Source organism: Haplochromis burtoni, unplaced genomic scaffold (genome assembly GCF_018398535.1).
Source record: "Haplochromis burtoni strain Fernald_Lab_line unplaced genomic scaffold, NCSU_Asbu1 Contig_566, whole genome shotgun sequence".
In the NCBI taxonomy this organism is placed as follows: domain Eukaryota; kingdom Metazoa; phylum Chordata; class Actinopteri; order Cichliformes; family Cichlidae; genus Haplochromis; species Haplochromis burtoni.
The window spans coordinates 59,770-80,446 of NW_024582927.1; the positions used below are offsets into that span (position 1 = coordinate 59,770).

A 20,677-nucleotide genomic window follows, 5' to 3' on the forward strand; every position below is an offset into this window, starting at 1 on the left:
AATCAACTATCGTTGCTAGAGTCTGTAGGTTCCTGTTTTTAAGAACAGTCCCTAATAACCATTTTTTTCCTTGGATGGTGGTGTATTGGGGGGGGTCCTGTTTAGGCCTGTGGTCCTGGGTTTTTTTGAACCAGTGTCTGGTATTTTGTATTATGTTTTTTGGCATTGTTGAGACTTATTGATTCTTTAGGAATTATGTGATTCTAATATTCAGTTTTGATAGCGTATGAGTTTGGTGACTTGTGTTTCTAGTTCTTAGTCCTTTCCCTTTCCCTTATTTCACTCTGTTTTAGTCTCACCTCTGTGTGTTCTCCCCAGCGTCCCCTGTGTAGTCATGTCTGGTTACGAATGTCAAGTTTCTGTCTCGTCTCCATCTCGCTCCCGCTCTCTTTGTCCCTTGCTCTCGCTCAAGTGTGTGTGTCTTAAGGCCGGGTTTTGTTTCTGTGTTTCCTGTCTTATTTTGATAGTCCTTCTACATGAGTGAAACGCAATTTTCTCTCCAGCTTACATGCTTTTTATACTTAATTTGTTTTTTGTCTTTTTTTTTTGGGGGGGGGGGGGGGGTTCTGGTTTGTTTGTTTCAGGTCTGAGAGCAGAACCAATCTCTATGGCAGAGGGGTTTTTGGGGATGACAGGGGGAGACAGCAACAGTAAGAGACTGGCATACACGATTCCTGGTTTCAACTCAGGATAGTCACAAATTCTTCCAGATTTCTAGAAATGAGAGGTTCCATCTAAAGTGGGATAGATATCAACGCTCCTAACAAAGACAGGTTTTCCGCAGAAAGTTTTCTAATTATCTATCACGCCCACATTGAATTTTGGACACCAATCAGACAGCCTGTGGTTTAACCCTTTAAGCCTGTGGTTTAAGTTTAAACTTTTAGGTAAAACAACCTTGACCCATTGGTGCAATCAAAACGTCCACTGGCTTCTAAAAGCATCAAGTCTACGCTTTTTCGGTGATATTAGGATCATTACGGTAATCCCAGGTAGGACACCACATCCAATTCTCTGCAAATAACACATAAAACATGAAAAAAAAAAACCCACACAGTAAAAAGAACGCCAATGCCTGATCAAATTTTTGTTTACTGCTCCCTCACACCTACTCACTTTCTCTACTCCCAGCCAACTTTTGTCCTTGCATTGCTGCAGTGATACCATTTCTGGGATTACCATAATGACCATAATATCACTGAAACACACAAAGTTGCATCTTTCAGGAACAAGCTCTTTCTGTCTGTCTTTGGAGGGTTAGGATAACATCCATCTTTCGAGTGTGCTGGTCTTTAGCTGTTTGGGCCCTGGCGAGAAGTCAACTCGCCATTCCCAATCCGATGATGACATGCAATGCGTAGAGAACCTATGTCATCTTATTTCACGATTGCGCTTTGGTCTAGGTTGTGATGGGGATTTTGCACACACGTTCCAGGTATTCAATCAAATGAATACATAATGCGGGTCTTGGATTTTTACATTCAATATGAACTTAAATTGTGCTCTATTGTGAAGCAGCCAGGGTCTCGCCTTCCCGCTTTTCGATCTAGCTTGTGTGTGAGTAGCTTTAAGATGTGAGTCTTAACTGTAAAGTTATAAATTTAAATGTTGATGGCATTCCGTGTTGAGCTCTAGGATCCTAAAGTGTAATTGTATTTCGTTCACGTCACTTTCTTATTATTGTATTGTTTAGTTTAATTGCCTGTTGTAAACTGGGAGCCGGTCGTTCTCGTCGGTATCTTCTAAATAATTTGACTGTATTTGTGAGTGTGGAGATGATCAATAATGGTTACTGTTGACTATCAGAGCATGCTAGGTGTCACCGAGGATGCTTCTGAAGTTGCACTTCCTTCGTATAGAAGTCGATTAAAAAATCGGTGCAATTATATATGTCTGACGATCATAATGATCGTTGTTTGATTGGGTGTTTGATTGTTTGTGTTATTATTTGTGGCTTTTATTGTGTGCGAAATTTGGTTATTATTATGCCGTGCTGTGCCCAGTTCAGGCCGAGAGAAGCGCCCCTCCCGGCTTCTTGCTCCATGGTGCGGCAGAGCATGGCGCAGCCTCAGTCAAATTGGAGTGGTGCCTTTCTGCCGTGAGCAGAAATGGGCGTATAGAAAAGCCGATTTGGTGGCGTACCCGACATTTCCAAAAAATTGCGCTGGCATGATTGTTTTGGTGGCAGCGTGGAGTAAGATTGCATTTTATATTAAGCTTTTTTGCCGGATGTCCTGCGTGTTAGCCTGCCCCTGCACCCGACGATTGTCCGCCCTGAGCAAGCTGCCGTAGGATCAAACCGCTTACTGTGTGCGCCTTGTAATGAATAACGCTACAATGGGCCGAACTGTAGTGATTGTGAATAAGAGAAACATGGAGTCACCATTTTTAGCAGTAATTAACAGCTACTCTATTATTTTAGTGAGCTCAAATTGTATACAACCTAGTGTGCTATATTTCTGACGGTTGATTGTAGGATTTACTGAGTCTTTACACTATTACTTTGAGCGCAGCAGTGGTTCCAGAATTCTGTTGATGCTGCTCTGGATATAGCATCCAATACGTTGCTAGAGTCTGTAGGTTCCTGTTTTTAAGAACAGTCCCTAATAACCATTTTTTTCCTTGGATGGTGGTGTATTGTGGGGGGTCCTGTTTAGGCCTGTGGTCCTGGGTTTTTTTGAACCAGTGTCTGGTATTTTGTATTATGTTTTTTGGCATTGTTGAGACTTATTGATTCTTTAGGAATTATGTGATTCTAATATTCAGTTTTGATAGCGTATGAGTTTGGTGACTTGTGTTTCTAGTTCTTAGTCCTTTCCCTTTCCCTTATTTCACTCTGTTTTAGTCTCACCTCTGTGTGTTCTCCCCAGCGTCCCCTGTGTAGTCATGTCTGGTTACGAATGTCAAGTTTCTGTCTCGTCTCCATCTCGCTCCCGCTCTCTTTGTCCCTTGCTCTCGCTCAAGTGTGTGTGTCTTAAGGCCGGGTTTTGTTTCTGTGTTTCCTGTCTTATTTTGATAGTCCTTGTCTCATGCAAGGTTATTATCGTTAACGAAAACTAACGAAATAACGAAAACTAGAAGTGAAAAAACATTTTCGTTAAGGAAATAAAAATAAAAACAAAAAAAGGAAAACTAACTAAAACTGTAATGAGTGTTCACAAAACTAACTAAAATTAACTGAATTTATAGCAAAAATGTGTTTAGTTTTCATTGATGTGTGCGTGTCATACAATAGTCAAGGGTGAAAATGAAGTTTAGTTTCCAGATTTTTTTCTTGCTGTCTCATTATGCCAGCAGGTGGCAGTACGTTAGTCGAGTCGTCTGTGTTGCTGCTCCGTCCACGCGCAGAATCATGTCAGGAAAAGTCGGGAGAAAGCGCCAGAGTCCAATTTGGGATTACTTTGAATATGACTGTGTTTTGGATAAAGCAAGTGTCTTGTAGTGGAAAGAGACAAATTATGAGGGACATTTCTAAAGGGAAAAAAATCCCACAAACCTTAAAGTGCACTTGAAAAGCTCACACAAGAAGGCTAACCTAGCTTACCTTGAGAAGGTAAGGGAGCACACTCAACCCTCATCCCCAGAAAACAGAAGCTAACCCCAGGCAAGGCAGCGTGATGCATCCCGAGACAACAGGACGGGGATATCTACATAACTGTGTGAGTCAATTGCCTTCAAAAAGTTTATCAATTCACTTGAACCAAAATTACTGAACACCCGGTGCTGCAAGAGTTAATAGTCTCATTGGGGCCAAGATATACATTTTATAGTTGCCTGGTATCAATGGTTGTTCATCTGCCTTTATTTATTTATTTATTTATAAGAACCCATAGGTGGGAATGTGAGTTGTCTGTCTCTGCGTGTTAGCCCTGCGACAGACAGGCGACCTGTCCAGGGTGCAGGGTATGGTAGCTGGAATAGCAACATACCCAAGGATAAGCAGAAGAGAATGACTGATATGATGAAACTGGGATTTTGTTACACTTAATTATTGCAAACACAACTAAAACTATAACTGAAACTAATCAAAACTAAACTGAAACTAAGGATTTTCAAAAAAATAAAAACTAAACTAGCAAACAATTGGTAAAAACTAATTAAAACTGATATAAAATTGAAAATCTGAAGTCAAAACTAAATAAAAATAAAAACTATGAAAATTGCAAAACTATTAAAACCCTGGTCTCATGCGCATTGTTTTCCGTTTCATTTCCACTGTCTCATTATGTCTTTGTTCTCATGTGTCTCCTCTTCTCCTAATCACTTTTCTATATATATATATACATAGTCTCAGTCTCGCCTTGTCTTTTGCCGAAATGTCAGTTCTTCCCCTTGCTCATGTTCTATGTGCTAGTGGTTTCCCAGTTTAGTTTTCTGTTAGTGAAAGTTGCCTTTTGTTTTGTATTTTTGTATGCTAAATGGCTTGCTTTTGTTAAGATTTGTCACGGCCAGGCGGATCAGCTGCACGCTGATCAGCCCTCTCTGTTTCTCTTCCTCTTCTCTCTCGCCGGGGCGGAACTCACTGTGGGTTCACGCCCTCGGCCCACGCCCTCGGGAGATGAGACCCAGGTGTCTCATTAAGGGGAGCAGCATTTAAGCCAGGAGGTGACTGCTGTTCGTCGCTGGATCGTTGTCTACCACGCGTTAGTGAAGTCAAGCTACAGCAAGTTTAGCTAAGAGTGTTTTCCTCTGTGCGTCATTCTTAACCCTGTCTACAGAGCTTCCTGGATTTTTCCCCGTGTGATTCCCGTGTGGCAGTGTCGGAGTGTGAGCCTGTGATCGTGTGAATGGATATTCTGAAGAATGCGTGCTTTCCCTTGGACTTGCCTGGAGACCCCTTCTCCCCCCACTCAGCTGTATATAACCCCCCCCACATTCTTGTATATACACCTGGTGACTTGTAAATAAACCCTTCTTGTGAGCATCAGAACCGGAGTCCTGCGCTTGAGTCCTCCTCCAAACCGTAACATGATTAGTCTAGTCTCCAAGTGTCTGTATTTGGTTCCTCTCTACAAAACGTCATCTGCGCCATCAGTTGTCAGTTCTCTAAGCCCTGTCTCCAAAGCTACAAACAAGGTATGCTAAAAGAAGCTCAGGAGTAACTAAAGATTTGATACACTGAACAGGAGAACCACAAGCTATACTGCTAGTGACACAATAACTGAATAGTAAGACTATAATTTGCTGATTGTTCAAGAAAGTTGTGCTCTGATAAAGCACATGAAGGTTACAGTAGGAAAGTCACAGTTAATTTTGAAATTAACTGAGCTACACAGATTAAGCTACACAAATCAACACTGCGCATGGTAACAGGAACAGAAAGCGATACAATACCACAGTGAGAGCAAACACCAAGTACCTATGATAACCCATTTACTCCACTGATAGTAATATGGTGTACATATTAGTACAAAAAAAAGTCTTGAGTACAGAGTCTCCGCAACTCTGACAGTCTCCGTGTGGTCAACAACAGCCACACATTATGCCCTTATCATGGTCTAAACCAGACCTTCCCAAAGTGTGGGGCCCGCAGAGCCATTGCAGGGACTCTGCGGAAAAAACAGGAACAAACAAAACAAAACAAAAAAAAAAAACAATGCTTGGACACTGCTAGCACAGGGCACCTCCACAAACACAAAGCAGGAGATGAAGCATAGCTGAATATGTTTCCAAACCAACTTTATTCTAAGCAGAAAACTAGAAAATATGGTGAAGCATATCTTCCCTTTGGCTTCACCTGCACAAGTGCCGAGGTAGGTCTCCTCTGACCAGGGTTTTAATAGTTTTGCAATTTTCATTAGTTTTTATTTTTATTTAGTTTTGACTTCAGATTTTCAATTTTATATCAGTTTTAATTAGTATTTACCAATTGTTTGCTAGTTTAGTTTTTATTTTTTTGAAAATCCTTAGTTTCAGTTTAGTTTTGATTAGTTTCAGTTATAGTTTTAGTTGTGTTTGCAATAATTAAGTGTAACAAAATCCCAGTTTCATCATATCAGTCATTCTCTTCTGCTTATCCTTGGGTATGTTGCTATTCCAGCTACCATACCCTGCACCCTGGACAGGTCGCCTGTCTGTCGCAGGGCTAACACGCAGAGACAGACAACTCACATTCCCACCTATGGGTTCTTTAAATAAATAAATAAATAAAGGCAGATGAACAACCATTGATACCAGGCAACTATAAAATGTATATCTTGGCCCCAATGAGACTATTAACTCTTGCAGCACCGGGTGTTCGTAATTTTGGTTCAAGTGAATTGATAAACTTTTTGAAGGCAATTGACTCACACAGTTATGTAGATATCCCCGTCCTGTTGTCTCGGGATGCATCACGCTGCCTTGCCTGGGGTTAGCTTCTGTTTTCTGGGGATGAGGGTTGAGTGTGCTCCCTTACCTTCTCAAGGTAAGCTAGGTTAGCCTTCTTGTGTGAGCTTTTCAAGTGCACTTTAAGGTTTGTGGGATTTTTTCTCCCTTTAGAAATGTCCCTCATAATTTGTCTCTTTCCACTACAAGACACTTGCTTTATCCAAAACACAGTCATATTCAAAGTAATCCCAAATTGGACTCTGGCGCTTTCTCCCGACTTTTCCTGACATGATTCTGCGCGTGGACGGAGCAGCAACACAGACGACTCGACTAACGTACTGCCACCTGCTGGCATAATGAGACAGCAAGAAAAAAATCTGGAAACTAAACTTCATTTTCACCCTTGACTATTGTATGACACACACATCAATGAAAACTAAACACATTTTTGCTATAAATTCAGTTAATTTTAGTTAGTTTTGTGAACACTCATTACAGTTTTAGTTAGTTTTCCTTTTTTTGTTTTTATTTTTATTTCCGTTAACGAAAATGTTTTTTCACTTCTAGTTTTCGTTATTTCGTTAGTTTTCGTTAACGATAATAACCTTGCCTGAAGAATTGGTTTTCCCTTCTCGGGAGCAGCGCTGGGCTCTTCAAATCACGGACAAACAGTATCCCACATTCTTGATTTTTAGTTCACAAACACTTCTTGTAATGACTAACTACTCCTGACATTTTGGAGATGTTAGTTCTTTATACAGTAAAGTTACAGCGGGATACAAATAATATCAGGCTGATCCTGCCACGATTGGTTCCCCTTGTTCAAATCACGGACAACCCATTTTGCAGAGGGATTGAAAAATGTATTGATAGCAATATTGAATATTATTACACAGGGAAAAAAACAACTACACGAAAAATAATCACACCGTGACACCTCTGCCTTTGTAAATGGAGGGACAGTAACTGCGTGTGTATATGTAAGTGTGTAAAACCTGCAGATAGTCAGATTAACAGTATTTTGTCTCTATCTGCTATTCTGCAATTCATCTCATGTAAACAATAACGTGGCGCACAGCGTGACGTGAAAAATGGCACATACCTTTGACGGTGCGTGACAAACTATATTCCTCTCCACACTTAAACGCAGAAAAGGAGTTTTAAAAAATCTCAGTTTTCAGTGATTCCAAACGCCGTTTCCGTGTGGACGAAACAGCTGCATTTTCAAAAATACCCATGTAGGTGCGGACATAGCGTAAAATAGTTAGTAGTTTATTTTCTTACTACCTGTAATTTATTGCAGATTACTTGTATTTCCTTAATTGTTTACTAAATGTTTGAGGTGTGAAATAAACCGCAATGGAGCAAAATATGGGTGTGTGTGGTTGGAGGATGTGTTCGTGTGTGTTCGCGCATGCGCGAGGGGGGGGGCGCGAACATTTTTCTTGGAAAACAAAGGGGGGCCCAGCAAAAAAAGTTTGGGAACCACTGGTATAAACCAATCAGAGATAGTCAGGGGCGGGACCTCTCTGATTGGCCGTGGTCCAGATATTCCTGTAGTCCTATGCGTGTGTACGTTTGAAAGTGCAGAGAGAGGTGAGTAGCTTGATATCGATTAATTAAATCCTGAATCGACATTTAAATATAAATGTATTTTGCCAGAAATGCCAGAATCTCAGGTTACAGCTCACAAAACTATTTCAACAGCCACCAAACAGCTAAAACAGTAAATGAGAGCAGGTAAACGGATTCTGCACAAAGACGTAAACACAGACCCGACGCATCAGAATCAGTGAGCTGTCGGCTTTCTCACCCAGCCGTCGGGGCTGAAAGCCGACAGCTCACTGATTCTGATGCGTCGGGTCCGCACTTTGTGTTTACTTCTTGTTTGTGCTAGATTCCGATGCTGCAGGTTTTGTGTCTCTCCAACCAAAATTCACTGAACCAGCAGCAAAAGAAGAACATCGTCATGAATTCCCTCTTACTTTTGCTGTTTTGCTTCCACCAAGATAAAAATCACACAGAGAGGGAGAGCTCTACATGAAGTAGAGCTCTCCCTCTCTCTCTCTCTCAGTGTACTTCAAGAGCAGTTTCCTCAAATCTCTGTTTTCTGCATTATTCGTTCGCTTATTACGCACAAGTCATATACAGTGCTGTCTATATATTTTTGTTGTTGTGGTTTTTTTTCCCCAAAAATGACCTCGACAAGAAGGCCTCATTTCTGCTGTTTAATAGTGCAGAAATGTAAACTTTTTAAAATTATGCCAAATTGTAAAATGCTTGGCTGTGTCTTTAATCAAACCTCTGTAACTTTGCTCTGCTTCACTTCAGCATCGAGCTTCATGGTTTTCTTCCATTTTTTTTCTACTGCAGAATGTTTTTAAGGCTGCTATAAAAAGCCAGGCCAGGAAAATCTCCCTCATGTTTTTCTGTATTTTATCCTCAGTTACTTTGACACAAAGGCATCTGCTGAGATGATCACACCTCTGATGAAGTCTCACAGTGTCAGTACTGATAAATGATCAGAATTATAATATTTCTGACTGTCTGAGTCAAAATTGAAGCGAAATTAATCGAAATGGGAGTTTGTTAATCGGAATCAAATGGATTATAGAAATCAGTGATGATACCCAGCCCTAGTGAGAAGCCTAGGCCTGACAGAAGTGGATGTAGCTGTGAGTAATGAGAAAAGATGTCCCCTATCCCCACTGCCTTTCAGCAGCAGGCAGCAGCAAACAGGTCATCAGAGGAGGCCAAGATGAAGGTTATGTTTAACATTGTCTACAATATTACCAAAGAGTGCCAACGCATTTTAAGCACAAGCACTTTTTCAGTAACTTATCTTTATTGTAGAAATGTACTTCAAATAAAGAACTTTGTGTTGACAAGATTGTTAGTTAATCATTTACAAATCAAATTGCCTGTATGGACAGCGGTTAAAAAAATGTGAACATGTAAAACAGTGGGGTTAAGCGATGTGGTTGAATTGAAAATTTGGGCGCACCCAACTTTTGTGCTGGTGCACCTAAGAAAAAAAGTAAGATGCACCATTGCAACCGTGGCAAAAAGTTAGTCTAGTCCCTGAAGTTCATCTCAGTTTTGCCAGAAAACATGATCCCCAAGACTTTGACACTTTGGCAACAGTAGAAAGGAAAAATTCGCTGTCCTATTGAATACTGAGCAAAATGAGCCAACCCTGATAAAAGAGGGCAGTGTAACTGAACTAGAAACTCCAGGTAGCCACCCAACCAAGAGCATGACTCCCCCAGCTCACTAACACAGTTCCATCAGAGGAGATACTTGCAGATGTGAGCACTGCTCTGTGCACCATCTCTACTACTGTATGATTAAAACTGATCAACTCATATATGCTATTGTTAGAGCACAGTAACAGGCACACACCCTGTGAGTATAAAATGCTAAAAGGACTCCATAATCACTTTTGAGACATAATCAGATATATGTTAAATGAGGTTAAAAACAAAGACTTTGCTGATTATTACAAAAAGTGATCAAACAAGATAGGACCCATATAGTGTCTCGTTTAGGTTTGTCGTCAGCTTCAAATCTCATAGAGGGCATAGTACATGAACTGCACTGATTCCATTGGCTGCTTCGCTCTGTCAATCACATGACTGTTCGTGAGAGGGGCAGATGCAGCAGGCATTCCTGTTTGATTTAAACCAATGGACTGAGGTTATATGCAAGTGAAAAAGTAGGTCATGAGCTGTTTTAATGCTCAGTGTTTTTCTGTCACTTCTCCCAGAGGCGAAAGAGCACTGTGCTGCTGAATATTGATTGACTTAGATAAGTCTCTCTAAAATGTCAGCAAAGAGCACTGTGGCCAAGCTAGCTTATTACAAGAAAAAAAGAAAAAGGGAAGCCCCTGAACAAATGACGACAAATTGAGTTGAATAAATTCAAATAGAATATGCATTGCCATTTGTTGGAATTAAGAAACAAAAAGCATTTCAAACTAGAAAAATTTGCATTTCCTGCAAAAATGCTGTGTGGATGCCTTAACGCTGAAGATGTCTGCTGAAAAAAGCTGAAAAAGTTGAAGAAAAGAAAAAAGGGCTTGAGTGGAAACTGAACGAGTAACAAGAAGTTGTTCAGACATGAAGAGAAAATTCAGAACGCACCAGTACTCACTGTGAGTTAATTGCATAGCAACCATAGCAACGCATGTATTTTCTGAAAAATCACAGAACTGCAACTGAAAACTTAAAGAGGCATTAAATGAAAACGGTAACAGATATGAAAAAGCTGACACACAGGAATAGCCCAATCATTTGAGAACGTTTTAAAGTTTGAATGGAGTTTCTAGGTGAAAGTATGAGGAAGTAGTTAAGTTTCAAAGACAAGCAAGTTTTAGCAGAATTGTGGAAGTTTTCCATTCATTTCAATGGGACAAAAAAAAAGGAAAAATGTGTAATATTTTAAAAAGTATAATAGTAATAAAAACCAAAAGATATAGCTGGAATTAGCAGAACTGAGGGAGTTTGAACTGAGAAAATCGGCTGAAAACTGAGGGAGTACCGTAATTGTCGGGCTATAAGCCGCTACTTTTTGCACAAGCTTTGAACCCTGCGGCTTTTAGTCAGGTGCGGCTTTTCTATGGATTGTCCGTGATTTTTGTCATATCATAAGGCGATTTGTTTTGTGTGTTCCGCTGTTGTACGGCACTACGTTGCCTGGCGGAAGGATCGGGGTTCAAGAGTGGTATGTTAGTCACATGTCCGTCCGCCAGGCAACGTAGTGCCGTACAAAGTAGCGCGAAAAACAAACTTCAAAGTAGCGGTACGCGTTCAGCGGGAGTCGTGGATGATGAGCGGCGATAAACTTGCAAGTTATGCCCAAAAAGCAAGTTATGCCCAACTCCACCGGTGGATTCTGACAGCGTGGAAAAGTGTGAAAACATCCACGATCACCAACGGATTTTGAAGGGCTGGACTGCTGCATGATGGAGAGGAGGACACCGCCACGGCCCTGTTCGACTCTGACACTGACAATGAGGATTTCTTTGGTTTTGAAAGTGACAACGAAGGAGAGAAGCGGAGAGTGGATGACGAAGCCATCCTGAGCCTGTCTGTATCCGACACTGGAGAAGAGGACTTTGGTGTTTTTAGTGCGCAGGAAGAAGAGAAAGATGGTGAATGACTGACTTTTCTTCTTGTTAAAGCCGTGTCACTGCACCTGAGCCTAAAAGGTAGTCCGAATCTATTTTTCTGGTGTGCTGTAGGCTACTGTTATGTACTACATGTGCAAATATGTACCCATAACTTGTTTTTCAAAATATTAATAAAAGTGATGTCTCCAAACAGCCATCTCTTTCCTGACAATTCCCTTTGTGCATATTCTCTTACATATGATAAGTCAACATTGAAACACCTGCGGCTTTTAGTCAGGTGCGGCTAATGTATGTACAAAACAGGATTTTCCCCTGATTTTAGCTTGTGCGGCTAATATTTAGGTGCGCTTTGTAGTCCGGGAAATACGGTAGTTAAGTGCCGAAAAACGTGGAGCAACTATAAGAATAAAGTTTAAAGAGAAACAGGAACTCAATAGTGTGGATGCCCTTTGAGGCATCCACACATTAAAAATAATTGGAAGGGGGTCCCTACTTTTTCTCCTCCACTACCCACCCTTTAGGCCAGCACACCTATGATTAACTCACCTAGTGATAATCCTGTGATCAGACTGGCTACTACTTAAAGCAGGATGGGGGGACTCCAGGCCTCAAGGGCTGGTGTCCTGCAGGTTTTAGATGTGTCCTTGATCCAACACAGCTGATTGAAATGGCTAAATGACCTCCTCAACATGTCTTGAAGTTCTCCAGAGGCCTGGTAATGAATTAACCCCTTAGCAGTCCTATTAGTCCCCTAAACCATCCAATGTCCCGTGGGCGGTACGTCCGACTGCTAACAGTTTAATCATTTGATTCAGGGGTGTTGACCCAAGGTGAAAGCTAAAACGTGCAGCAGAGCGGCCCTTGAGGCCTGGAGTTCCCCACCCATGACTTAAGGAGAAGGAAGACCTTCACTTGATGCTGGATTGTTATGCAGGAAACAATGTCGTTGGCCTGCCTGACTCCTCATGGTGTTTGTTTATGCTTCTGCCTCACCTCTTTGTTTTCATGTGTGCAGGATTCCTGGATCTCTTTCTGATGTGACTTACTGAGAGAGATAGAGAGACTATTTTCTAGTGGAGAGATACTTTGTAGAATTTCCTTGAGCCTTGAGAACAACTGACTGCGATTCCATCACTTACATTTAGCATTGAACTTTCACTGTAAATGAATGCATGAACTTTACATTTTGAGTCTACCAGATCTCTTTAACTTTAATAATAGACTGTATAGACCTAAGGTGAAAGTGAGTTTATAAAGACAACACAAAGATTCATATGCAGAGGTTATGAATTAAGAGTTAATATTTACTGAGTGTCAGTTTAGGGAGCCAGCATATGATTGAGGGCTGCACATGAAAGACTGCACACATCAAAGAAAATCATTCCCAAACCAATCACACTCTCTCCTGGGTCGTGTTAATTTTATAACCTTGATGAGGTGACTGATATATTTTAACATCTAATGTAGCTATTAGGGCTGTCAACGTTAACGCGCATTAATCCGTCGATTAATGTGATGAAAACTTTTAATGTAATTAACCCATCTAGGGTGCAGAATGACTCAAAATGCCAGAAATGTCACTGTCAACGCATTTCAGCCAGTTTGTACAAAGTTTGTCCATTCTGCGCTCTAGATGGGTTAATTGCGTTAAAGGTTTTCATTGCATTAATCGTGATGACGCATTAACGCACGTTCAGCCTGTGAAGTAGTCTGACTCGAACGTCAAGGAAGGTGGTAGGAAGCAGACTCAGCAGACATTTAGGCTTCCGAGAGATGAGACATTTATTTACAGTGAACTTCATATGTGAAACTTAAACCCCCCGCCCCCAATGTAACTTAGTTAGTGAATTCAAAAGTACATGAATTCAGTAACAAAGCTCACCCTCATCTTAATCAAGCAGAGACTGACTATATATAGGGCTATAAATTTCCCTTGAATGAGTCCAGCCAGTACCACTAACTTGCGCTGAGGGATCTAAAACTCTACACAGATGACTGAAAATTACAAAAAGCTCCTCACACTTCTGATTAGCACATGTAACAACTAAACGGCTCTATATACGAAAAAAAAAGAAAAAAGATTCAACAAATCCCTTTATATCTTGAAACATACAAAAGGAAGCATTCCTATACTAGAAGAAACCCCTCATCTTGGTTACCCTGCTGATGTCACATCTGACATTATCAGTACTTTAAAATCAGGAAATGTCAGGCAGGCCTTTCCCCACACCTGACCTACATGAAAATTGAAAACAAAGCACCAAGTAAGTATGCACAAATGACTTAATCTGCAACATAACAAAATATAAAGCAACATGTAACTAAATATTTGCTTTAATTTGCTGAATGTTTGTTTTGCTGGCAACAGAACCCTGAGTTTGTTTGTAAATTAGTAACAAATTCAGGTGTGAAAATTAGTACACACCTGTGAAGTACCTGTGTACTCACTCATTGCTAACGAGTCACATGACAGCAGGACAACTACACACAGGAAAGTAGGGAGCTGAGCAAAGTGTGCCTTTATGAGAAAAGGGGTGTTTTCACAGACATGTCTGCTATATTGATGAGTGGAACAACACACTTACCTTAAGAGGAGACAAACTAAAGCACTGATTCTATTATGGATCCGATACTGCTGCCAGAATTATTGATACTATGGATATTTAGATAAATCCACAGATCCCTATGAAAAATATTGACAAATCACTGATTTGCATGTGAAACATCTGTCAGTATTTTTTACACACATATTCGTGCATACGAACTGTAAAGCAGCCATGAACTAAAGCAACATAATGAAGAGTAGGCTAAAGTTCCTCGACAATGTGAGAGACTGATGAAGTCATAGAGCAGGCGTGTCAAACTCCAGACCTCAAGGTGGTCTGCGGTGCCATGCGGACGCACCTGCACGGCATCCGCAATCACGCCCGCCATGTTAAAACACGGGGACTCAGGGGTTGGTGTGGGGTTGTGGTGGTGTGATGCAAATGTTAAATAAAGATGGCTCAAAACATGGATCTGTGGTCCCATCGTGCCTTAATTCCACCACAAGGCCCAACAATAATACCATGGAAACAGAGAAAACCCCAACAATTATATAACCTCCTATGTAAGTCATCACATACAAACTAATTTCTTAACACCAACAAACCGGAGAATCTTTTTCATGAATGCTTGTCATTACAGTGAGTTTCTCATCTTGACCTGACTTCAATCTCCCAAGAATACCATGACCTGGATTGCAGAGTACCTACACAGACATAGTTAAGATTAAAGGAATACTTGGCTCAACAGAGCTCCAACTCTTTGTCAGATTGGCTGCTGAGGTGAAAAGCAATCTGTGTTATCCTTGAGCAGTGACAAATAGCAAGATGTCCTAGTTTTATGGATGGCTTTTTTTTAAGAGTCACAGACTATTTTTTCAGACCAAATGAAGATCTTCTAAAGAAGTGCAAGGCCATTTCCTCTCCACTCCTGTTATCTGCTTTAAGGTACGTGTTTTTGCGTTATGCCAGGGGGTCAAACATTTTTCATTTTTTTGCTTTCATTTTTAAAGAAAGTATCCAGTATTTAGGGTTGTACAGAATGTGACACTGTTAACAAGACATCGAATAAGTAAAGTTTAGGTAGCTGCTCTTTGTGTTTTGTTTTGTATTTTGTACTGTCTGTGCCTGTTCCCAGTCATCCTGGCCATGGTAGTCTTAAGAGCTTGAAAAAAAGAAGGGGACTGGATTTCTTTAGCCCTTTCATTCAATAGACTTCTTCAGTTTTAATAACAAAAGGTGGAGCATCTCAAGGGTTACTAAACTAACACAACCTAAAGCGGAGCAACCTGCCCTGCCCAGTGCAAAAGTTCCTCCATCCAACCTCAACATTCAGGTAAGGTGTTCACATCCTGAGTGAAAACCACAGCATCAACCTACTAGCAGCTGATAAGGGAAGGTGTACTGTTGTTCTTAACTCAGCTGGTTATCACAACAAAATTGCCACAGTCCTCAGTGACAGTAATACTTAAAGTCTTAACGAAAGCCTATCTGCAAACACTCGAAAGAGAAAAAGCCACTGACCACCCTAAAAACTAACTTTACTTTGGGGAGCCTATACCCTGCACATATTAACTTCTGAAGAGCCACAAAGAAGGAGTCCCTGGAAGACCTATTGTTAGCAGTATAAACTCAGCCACTTACAACATTTCCAAACACCTCATCACCATCTTCGCTCATCTGGATGAGACACTTCATTAACAAGCTCAACCAACTGTGCCGAATGAGGACGATGGCAGCTCCAACACTGACATTATCCCAAAAAAGTTTATACACTTTGTACTGTGAAATGCTTTAAAACCTGACTGAAATATTGAATGTTTATGTTTGAGAGTTAGACATTGTCTCTAATTTTAATATTACACTTAGCGTTATCCTTTTTGATAAAGCTCATAGTTAGAGCTGGATCAGATGACTCTGAACCATTCCTTAGTAATAGTGTTATAGGATCAGGCAGCTAGAAGTCCCATGATGTTCTTCGCGTGGGGAATAAAATTATCACAATAATTATAATTATTATATTATTTAAATCCTTCCGTATTATTTAGGTTTGCTCACTTACAAAGAAATTAACTTTTTCATACTAGTTTAATTTTAATGGAGAGAGATAGAATATTAACCAAAAATGTAGAAAACACATTACACAGATGTTATAAGTGGATTTGCGCGTTACTGTGTTACTGTTATTTGATCAACAAGCAAAATATGACTTTATAATGTCTCGATTCAGTTTCATCTCATCACAACACAACACTCTCTCAAGGCTTCATTGAATCCTTTAAACACTCACTGGCAAACTTGCTGGGTGCTGGGCAGCTCTCGGGTACCTAACTCGGCTTATGCTGAGTTGGCCAGCCTCTGTCAGAGTGGTCTGCCCACCATTGCTTCTGGTTCTCTTGCTCTTTGGACATGAGGGCCCCATGTGGGTTGTCCCTTCTTCTCCTGCTGGGATGTGCACGCAGTTGTCATCGAGATGTGTGGCCTCGGGTCTTCAGTACTATGGGGGCTGCACCCTGGTCACCTGGGTCTCTGTCTGCCTCTGTATTCTGGGAGGTGTGGATGCAGCTTCTCACCCTCATTACCAAGTATATTTGTTGACAGACACACACATTCAGAACACAACAAGATTGTTTGTTTGTGCATCTATGTTTTTTTTTCTTTTATTTCCTTTCAGGCGCTGTTTGTTTTCTGTATGTGTTTTTTCTTACAGGTGCAGCAGTTGGAGACATACTGAGTTTTTCAACTTGTGCTCTGTCCTCAAAGGGAGTCATAATTGTTGGGTTTTCTCCCTGTATTATTGTAGGGTCTTTATCGTACAATATACAATATTGATATTGATGCGACTGTTGCTGTGGTTTGGGACTACCTCAATAAATTTGAATTGAATGTAATCTGGGTGCCACATGGGCACAGTGTCAATCCCATGGGAGCATGAGTTCTTGCTGAGTTGTAGGGGACTAAATACGTTTTTTGTTTGTTTAATGTATAGTTTATATTCTGTCTCTCTGCAAGAAAATGAAAATACCATAACAATTACAGACTGTTCATTTTATTGGCAAGTGAGCAAACTTATAAAGTCCCCCTGCAGTGGACTAGGCCAACCCTGTCTTATCTCAGGCTAGACTATTTTCTCTTATAAAAGTGGTTTCTCTCCTACATTGACTTTAACTGTTTTTCCTCTTTAAAATAAAATTTTGATGAGAAATACTGGGTATTTATGTAATTGATCTTGTCAACCTTTAGATGAATAAAATATTTCTTATTCTTACTGTACTTACAAATAGGGAAACAAGAAATTGAAGTTGTGGGACTGGAAAGTATTTGCCTGACCAAACATATTGTACTTAATGATTGCAGCAAAAGGAATGTCAGTTAAATTAAAGATAAATAATAAGAACAGTAATGATAACAACAACAAGGATACAGAAAATGAGACTGTGTATATGGCCTTTGATGCCAGATAAGAATAAAGGCCAGAGAAGCTGATTAAATTCTGCCTCGACTACCAACATATTTGCAGCTTTAATCTTTCTCGGTATAGTGAAAGCTGTAGAGCTCCATCCAAACAACACCTCGGAGATTTCCTCTAGACTGCTCCCTTAAATGAGGTTAAAATACGCATAGTCGGCTTTTTTTTTTTTTTTTTTTTGGTAAATTAATGATGGCGCTTTGTCGTCCCTTCGCTCACAGCTCGGCTCCGTTCAAGCGTTTAGATTCAGTTAAGAGTCGAATTCCAGCTTACCTTCGACAGCCCACACCGACGGCAGCATCCATAGAAAGTACAAGATGTCCATAATCACAGATATTCCAGACTTATGCCTGTTAAAAGCCAGTGTATTCATCGCGCAGCCGTACAGCTGTGGTCGGTTTCCTGTGAAATCATTTAGAGATGGAGAGAAGCATCCTTATCATCATCAGTGGCACCAAGATAAAGGCTGAAGCGCTGCTGTTCAGGCCAGGTTGGGCGAAACCAAAAAAGAGGGGGCAGAAAAGCAGCGGAAAAACACACAACATCGGCTGCGCCTGACTGGACACAAGGGTTTGGGTTTTTTGTTTCTTTTTCAAAACAAGGCCACCAGGGTTAATTGTGAATAGGCATTAATATGCATTTCCGTCGGAGGAAAGTGCTTTTACTGAAATTTATTATTACACTTGCCTGTTTTAATTTTTAACCTAAATTATTAGATGTTATATTTGCCAGTGAAGACGCTTTGAAAGACCTTTCTTTACCTTTCAGTGTCAGCACAATCTTTGTACCTAAGCAAATTTTTTATTACGTCACTTAACACTAACCTACACATAACTCAAGGAATGAAGCCAGTGTTTTTAGCATAGTAGCAATTACCAACCCCATCCCAAAAAGTAGCAACACTGCACTCCTGCGCTAATTTGCAGATCTGATATTTTATTCACTACAGAACACCAAAAAAGTTTTAAACTGAGGAAATGAATATAGCATCCAATCTGATTTTCAGCCTTGTTTCATTGTAGATATTTAGAATTCTTTTTTAATGATATTGTGTATTGCAGATTGATTGATTGATTGATAATATTTTATTCATCCCGAGATGATGAGAAACTCAAAGTCTTTGTACAATTGTACACTGAGGAATGTTATTCAGAAATGATTTCACAGCAACTTTAACCAGCAAATAAAATTGGCGATCATGTTATTGTAGGTTATTGTTGTGGGCCCACTTATTAATTGTCGTTGTCAGACCTAGCTCTACTCCAGTACTGTTTTTTTCTTTCTAGTTTGCGGTTTGTCATTTCTCTTCAACCTTCTTTTCTTTCCTTTCTTGGCCCTAACCCCCAAGATGGCTGTTTCTCCCTGAGCCTGTGTCTACCTGGAGGTTTCTTAATGTTAAAATGAGTTCCTCCTTCCTAGGACTGTTAAGTCATTGTTAGCTTGTTGCATCCTAAAATAACTGTCACCAGTTCACAACTGTGATGTGAACTGGTGATATAAAACCTGAACTGAAATTAATTGGATTCTAAGACAAGAGGCTGTTGTACCAACTTTTTAACCCTCTCAAGGCAGGCGTTGCAGATTTGCAACAGTTAAAAGCTAACAACCTGATTACCCCACATACATATTTTATGAGTTTTTTTTACTCGGAAGTACCACTGCAGGTATTCTTTTGTGCATAAGCAACAAAAACTTAATTTGAGCCTGAGAGAGTTAATGCTTTTGATGCTAATGCTTTATTAGATTTATAAATCCATTAAATGTTATGGATGCAATCTTTGGCCTTTCTACATAGCACTGGAAAATAACGTTTAAAAATTTAGTCTTTTCACCCTACATGTGATATATTTCAGATGTGTTATTTGGACTGGATGAGTATAAATGAAACAAATTAAAGTAAAAAACACAACTAACCTGTGATATGAGGACATGTTTTATTTGGTCCTTTTGTCATTGAGAACTCAATAATAGCTTTGTTGCAAGCTGCACTGCTATCATGTCCATAGAGATTCCACAGCCGACCTGTCTGAGACATTCCCTAAGATAAGACTGCAGTGGATGAAAGAGACTAAGGGAGAGGGAAAAACAGAGAGTGAGAAAGGGATAGCGCTGCCAGTAAAGCAAGAGAGAAAAAGAGATAGAGCTCAGTGAGGAAATAGAGCAGAAGAATATGGGCATGACAAAAAGGAATCCAGCCTGCCTCCAGATGAGTGAGAGCTGCAAAACAACAGATTAGAGGAGCCTACGGCTTGTTCCTATGGAAACCTATGCCCAGGGAGACAGCAATGGGAATGCAGCAGATTGTAGGTCAGACACACCATCAGCGATCCAATCAGAAATAATCTATCTTGACTTATGGGTCAGTAAAGCTGGTGCCTTTCTTTGGCTGCTCTCACTGTTGGGGTCCCAGCGAGCAGAGCAGAGCAGTGCAGAAAGTGGTGGATCATTTTTAAAAACAACGAGACAAAAACTAAAACCTCTATGGCTCATGAGGTAGGGTGGCATTATAGGAAGCCCATTCCTGAAAGACTTTCAAATAATAAGAAATAACAGAGTGGAATAATTTGCAAACAATTTAATTTCAATTTAGTTGAATTACCAAAAGCCAATTCACAACAGCAGCTGTTTCAAGGTGTTTTTACTGTAAGGTACACTCCAAAAGTCACAAGATCCCCTGCAAGCAAGTACAGGGTGCTGTCTGGAAGGAAGATCTCCCTTGATCCAGAACCAGGCTAGGGGAGGGGTCACCTCCCCTAGCCTGGTTAATTTGTGAGAAGGAAGGAGGAAGGAGGCCTTAGGACAGACACAGAACAAGTTGGAGAGATTATAAAATCAAGTCTGCATTGTAGGTCACAAAAGGATCATTTCTAGCGTTCACTGATGCTGTCTCTGTGCGATGATGAACTTTAAAATGAATACAAACATTTTTTGGAACTTGATGGCAGCAACACCTCTCAAGAAAGTTTGGACAGAAGAAACAAAAGGCTGGAAAAGTACATGGTACTAAAAAGAAACAGCTGGAGAATCTTAGGGACAAATTAGATTCATTGACAACAGTAAAAGAAGAGCATCTCGGAAAGGTGTAGCTTCTATGTATATTTACATTTTACACAGTGTTCCCACTTTGCACAGGTTAGGCCTGCCTATCTAAGATAAGATAAGATAAGATAAGATAACTCTTTATTGTCATTGCACAGTCATACATAGTACAGTAGTACAATGAAA

At 40.3% G+C, this 20,677-nt stretch overlaps 1 protein-coding gene across 1 annotated transcript in view; it reads right to left on the minus strand.

Annotated features, from left to right (window-relative positions):
- LOC102313041 (ephrin type-B receptor 2) overlaps positions 1 to 17,994 on the minus strand; it is a gene marked incomplete at its 3' end in the record, with an annotated part of 77,490 nt that extends 59,496 nt beyond the window's left edge. The window contains 1 exon segment of the mRNA XM_005948034.3: positions 17,726 to 17,994. Within this exon segment, the coding sequence (XP_005948096.3) occupies positions 17,726 to 17,825 (100 nt within the window).
- Positions 17,995 to 20,677: the final 2,683 nt, after the last annotated feature.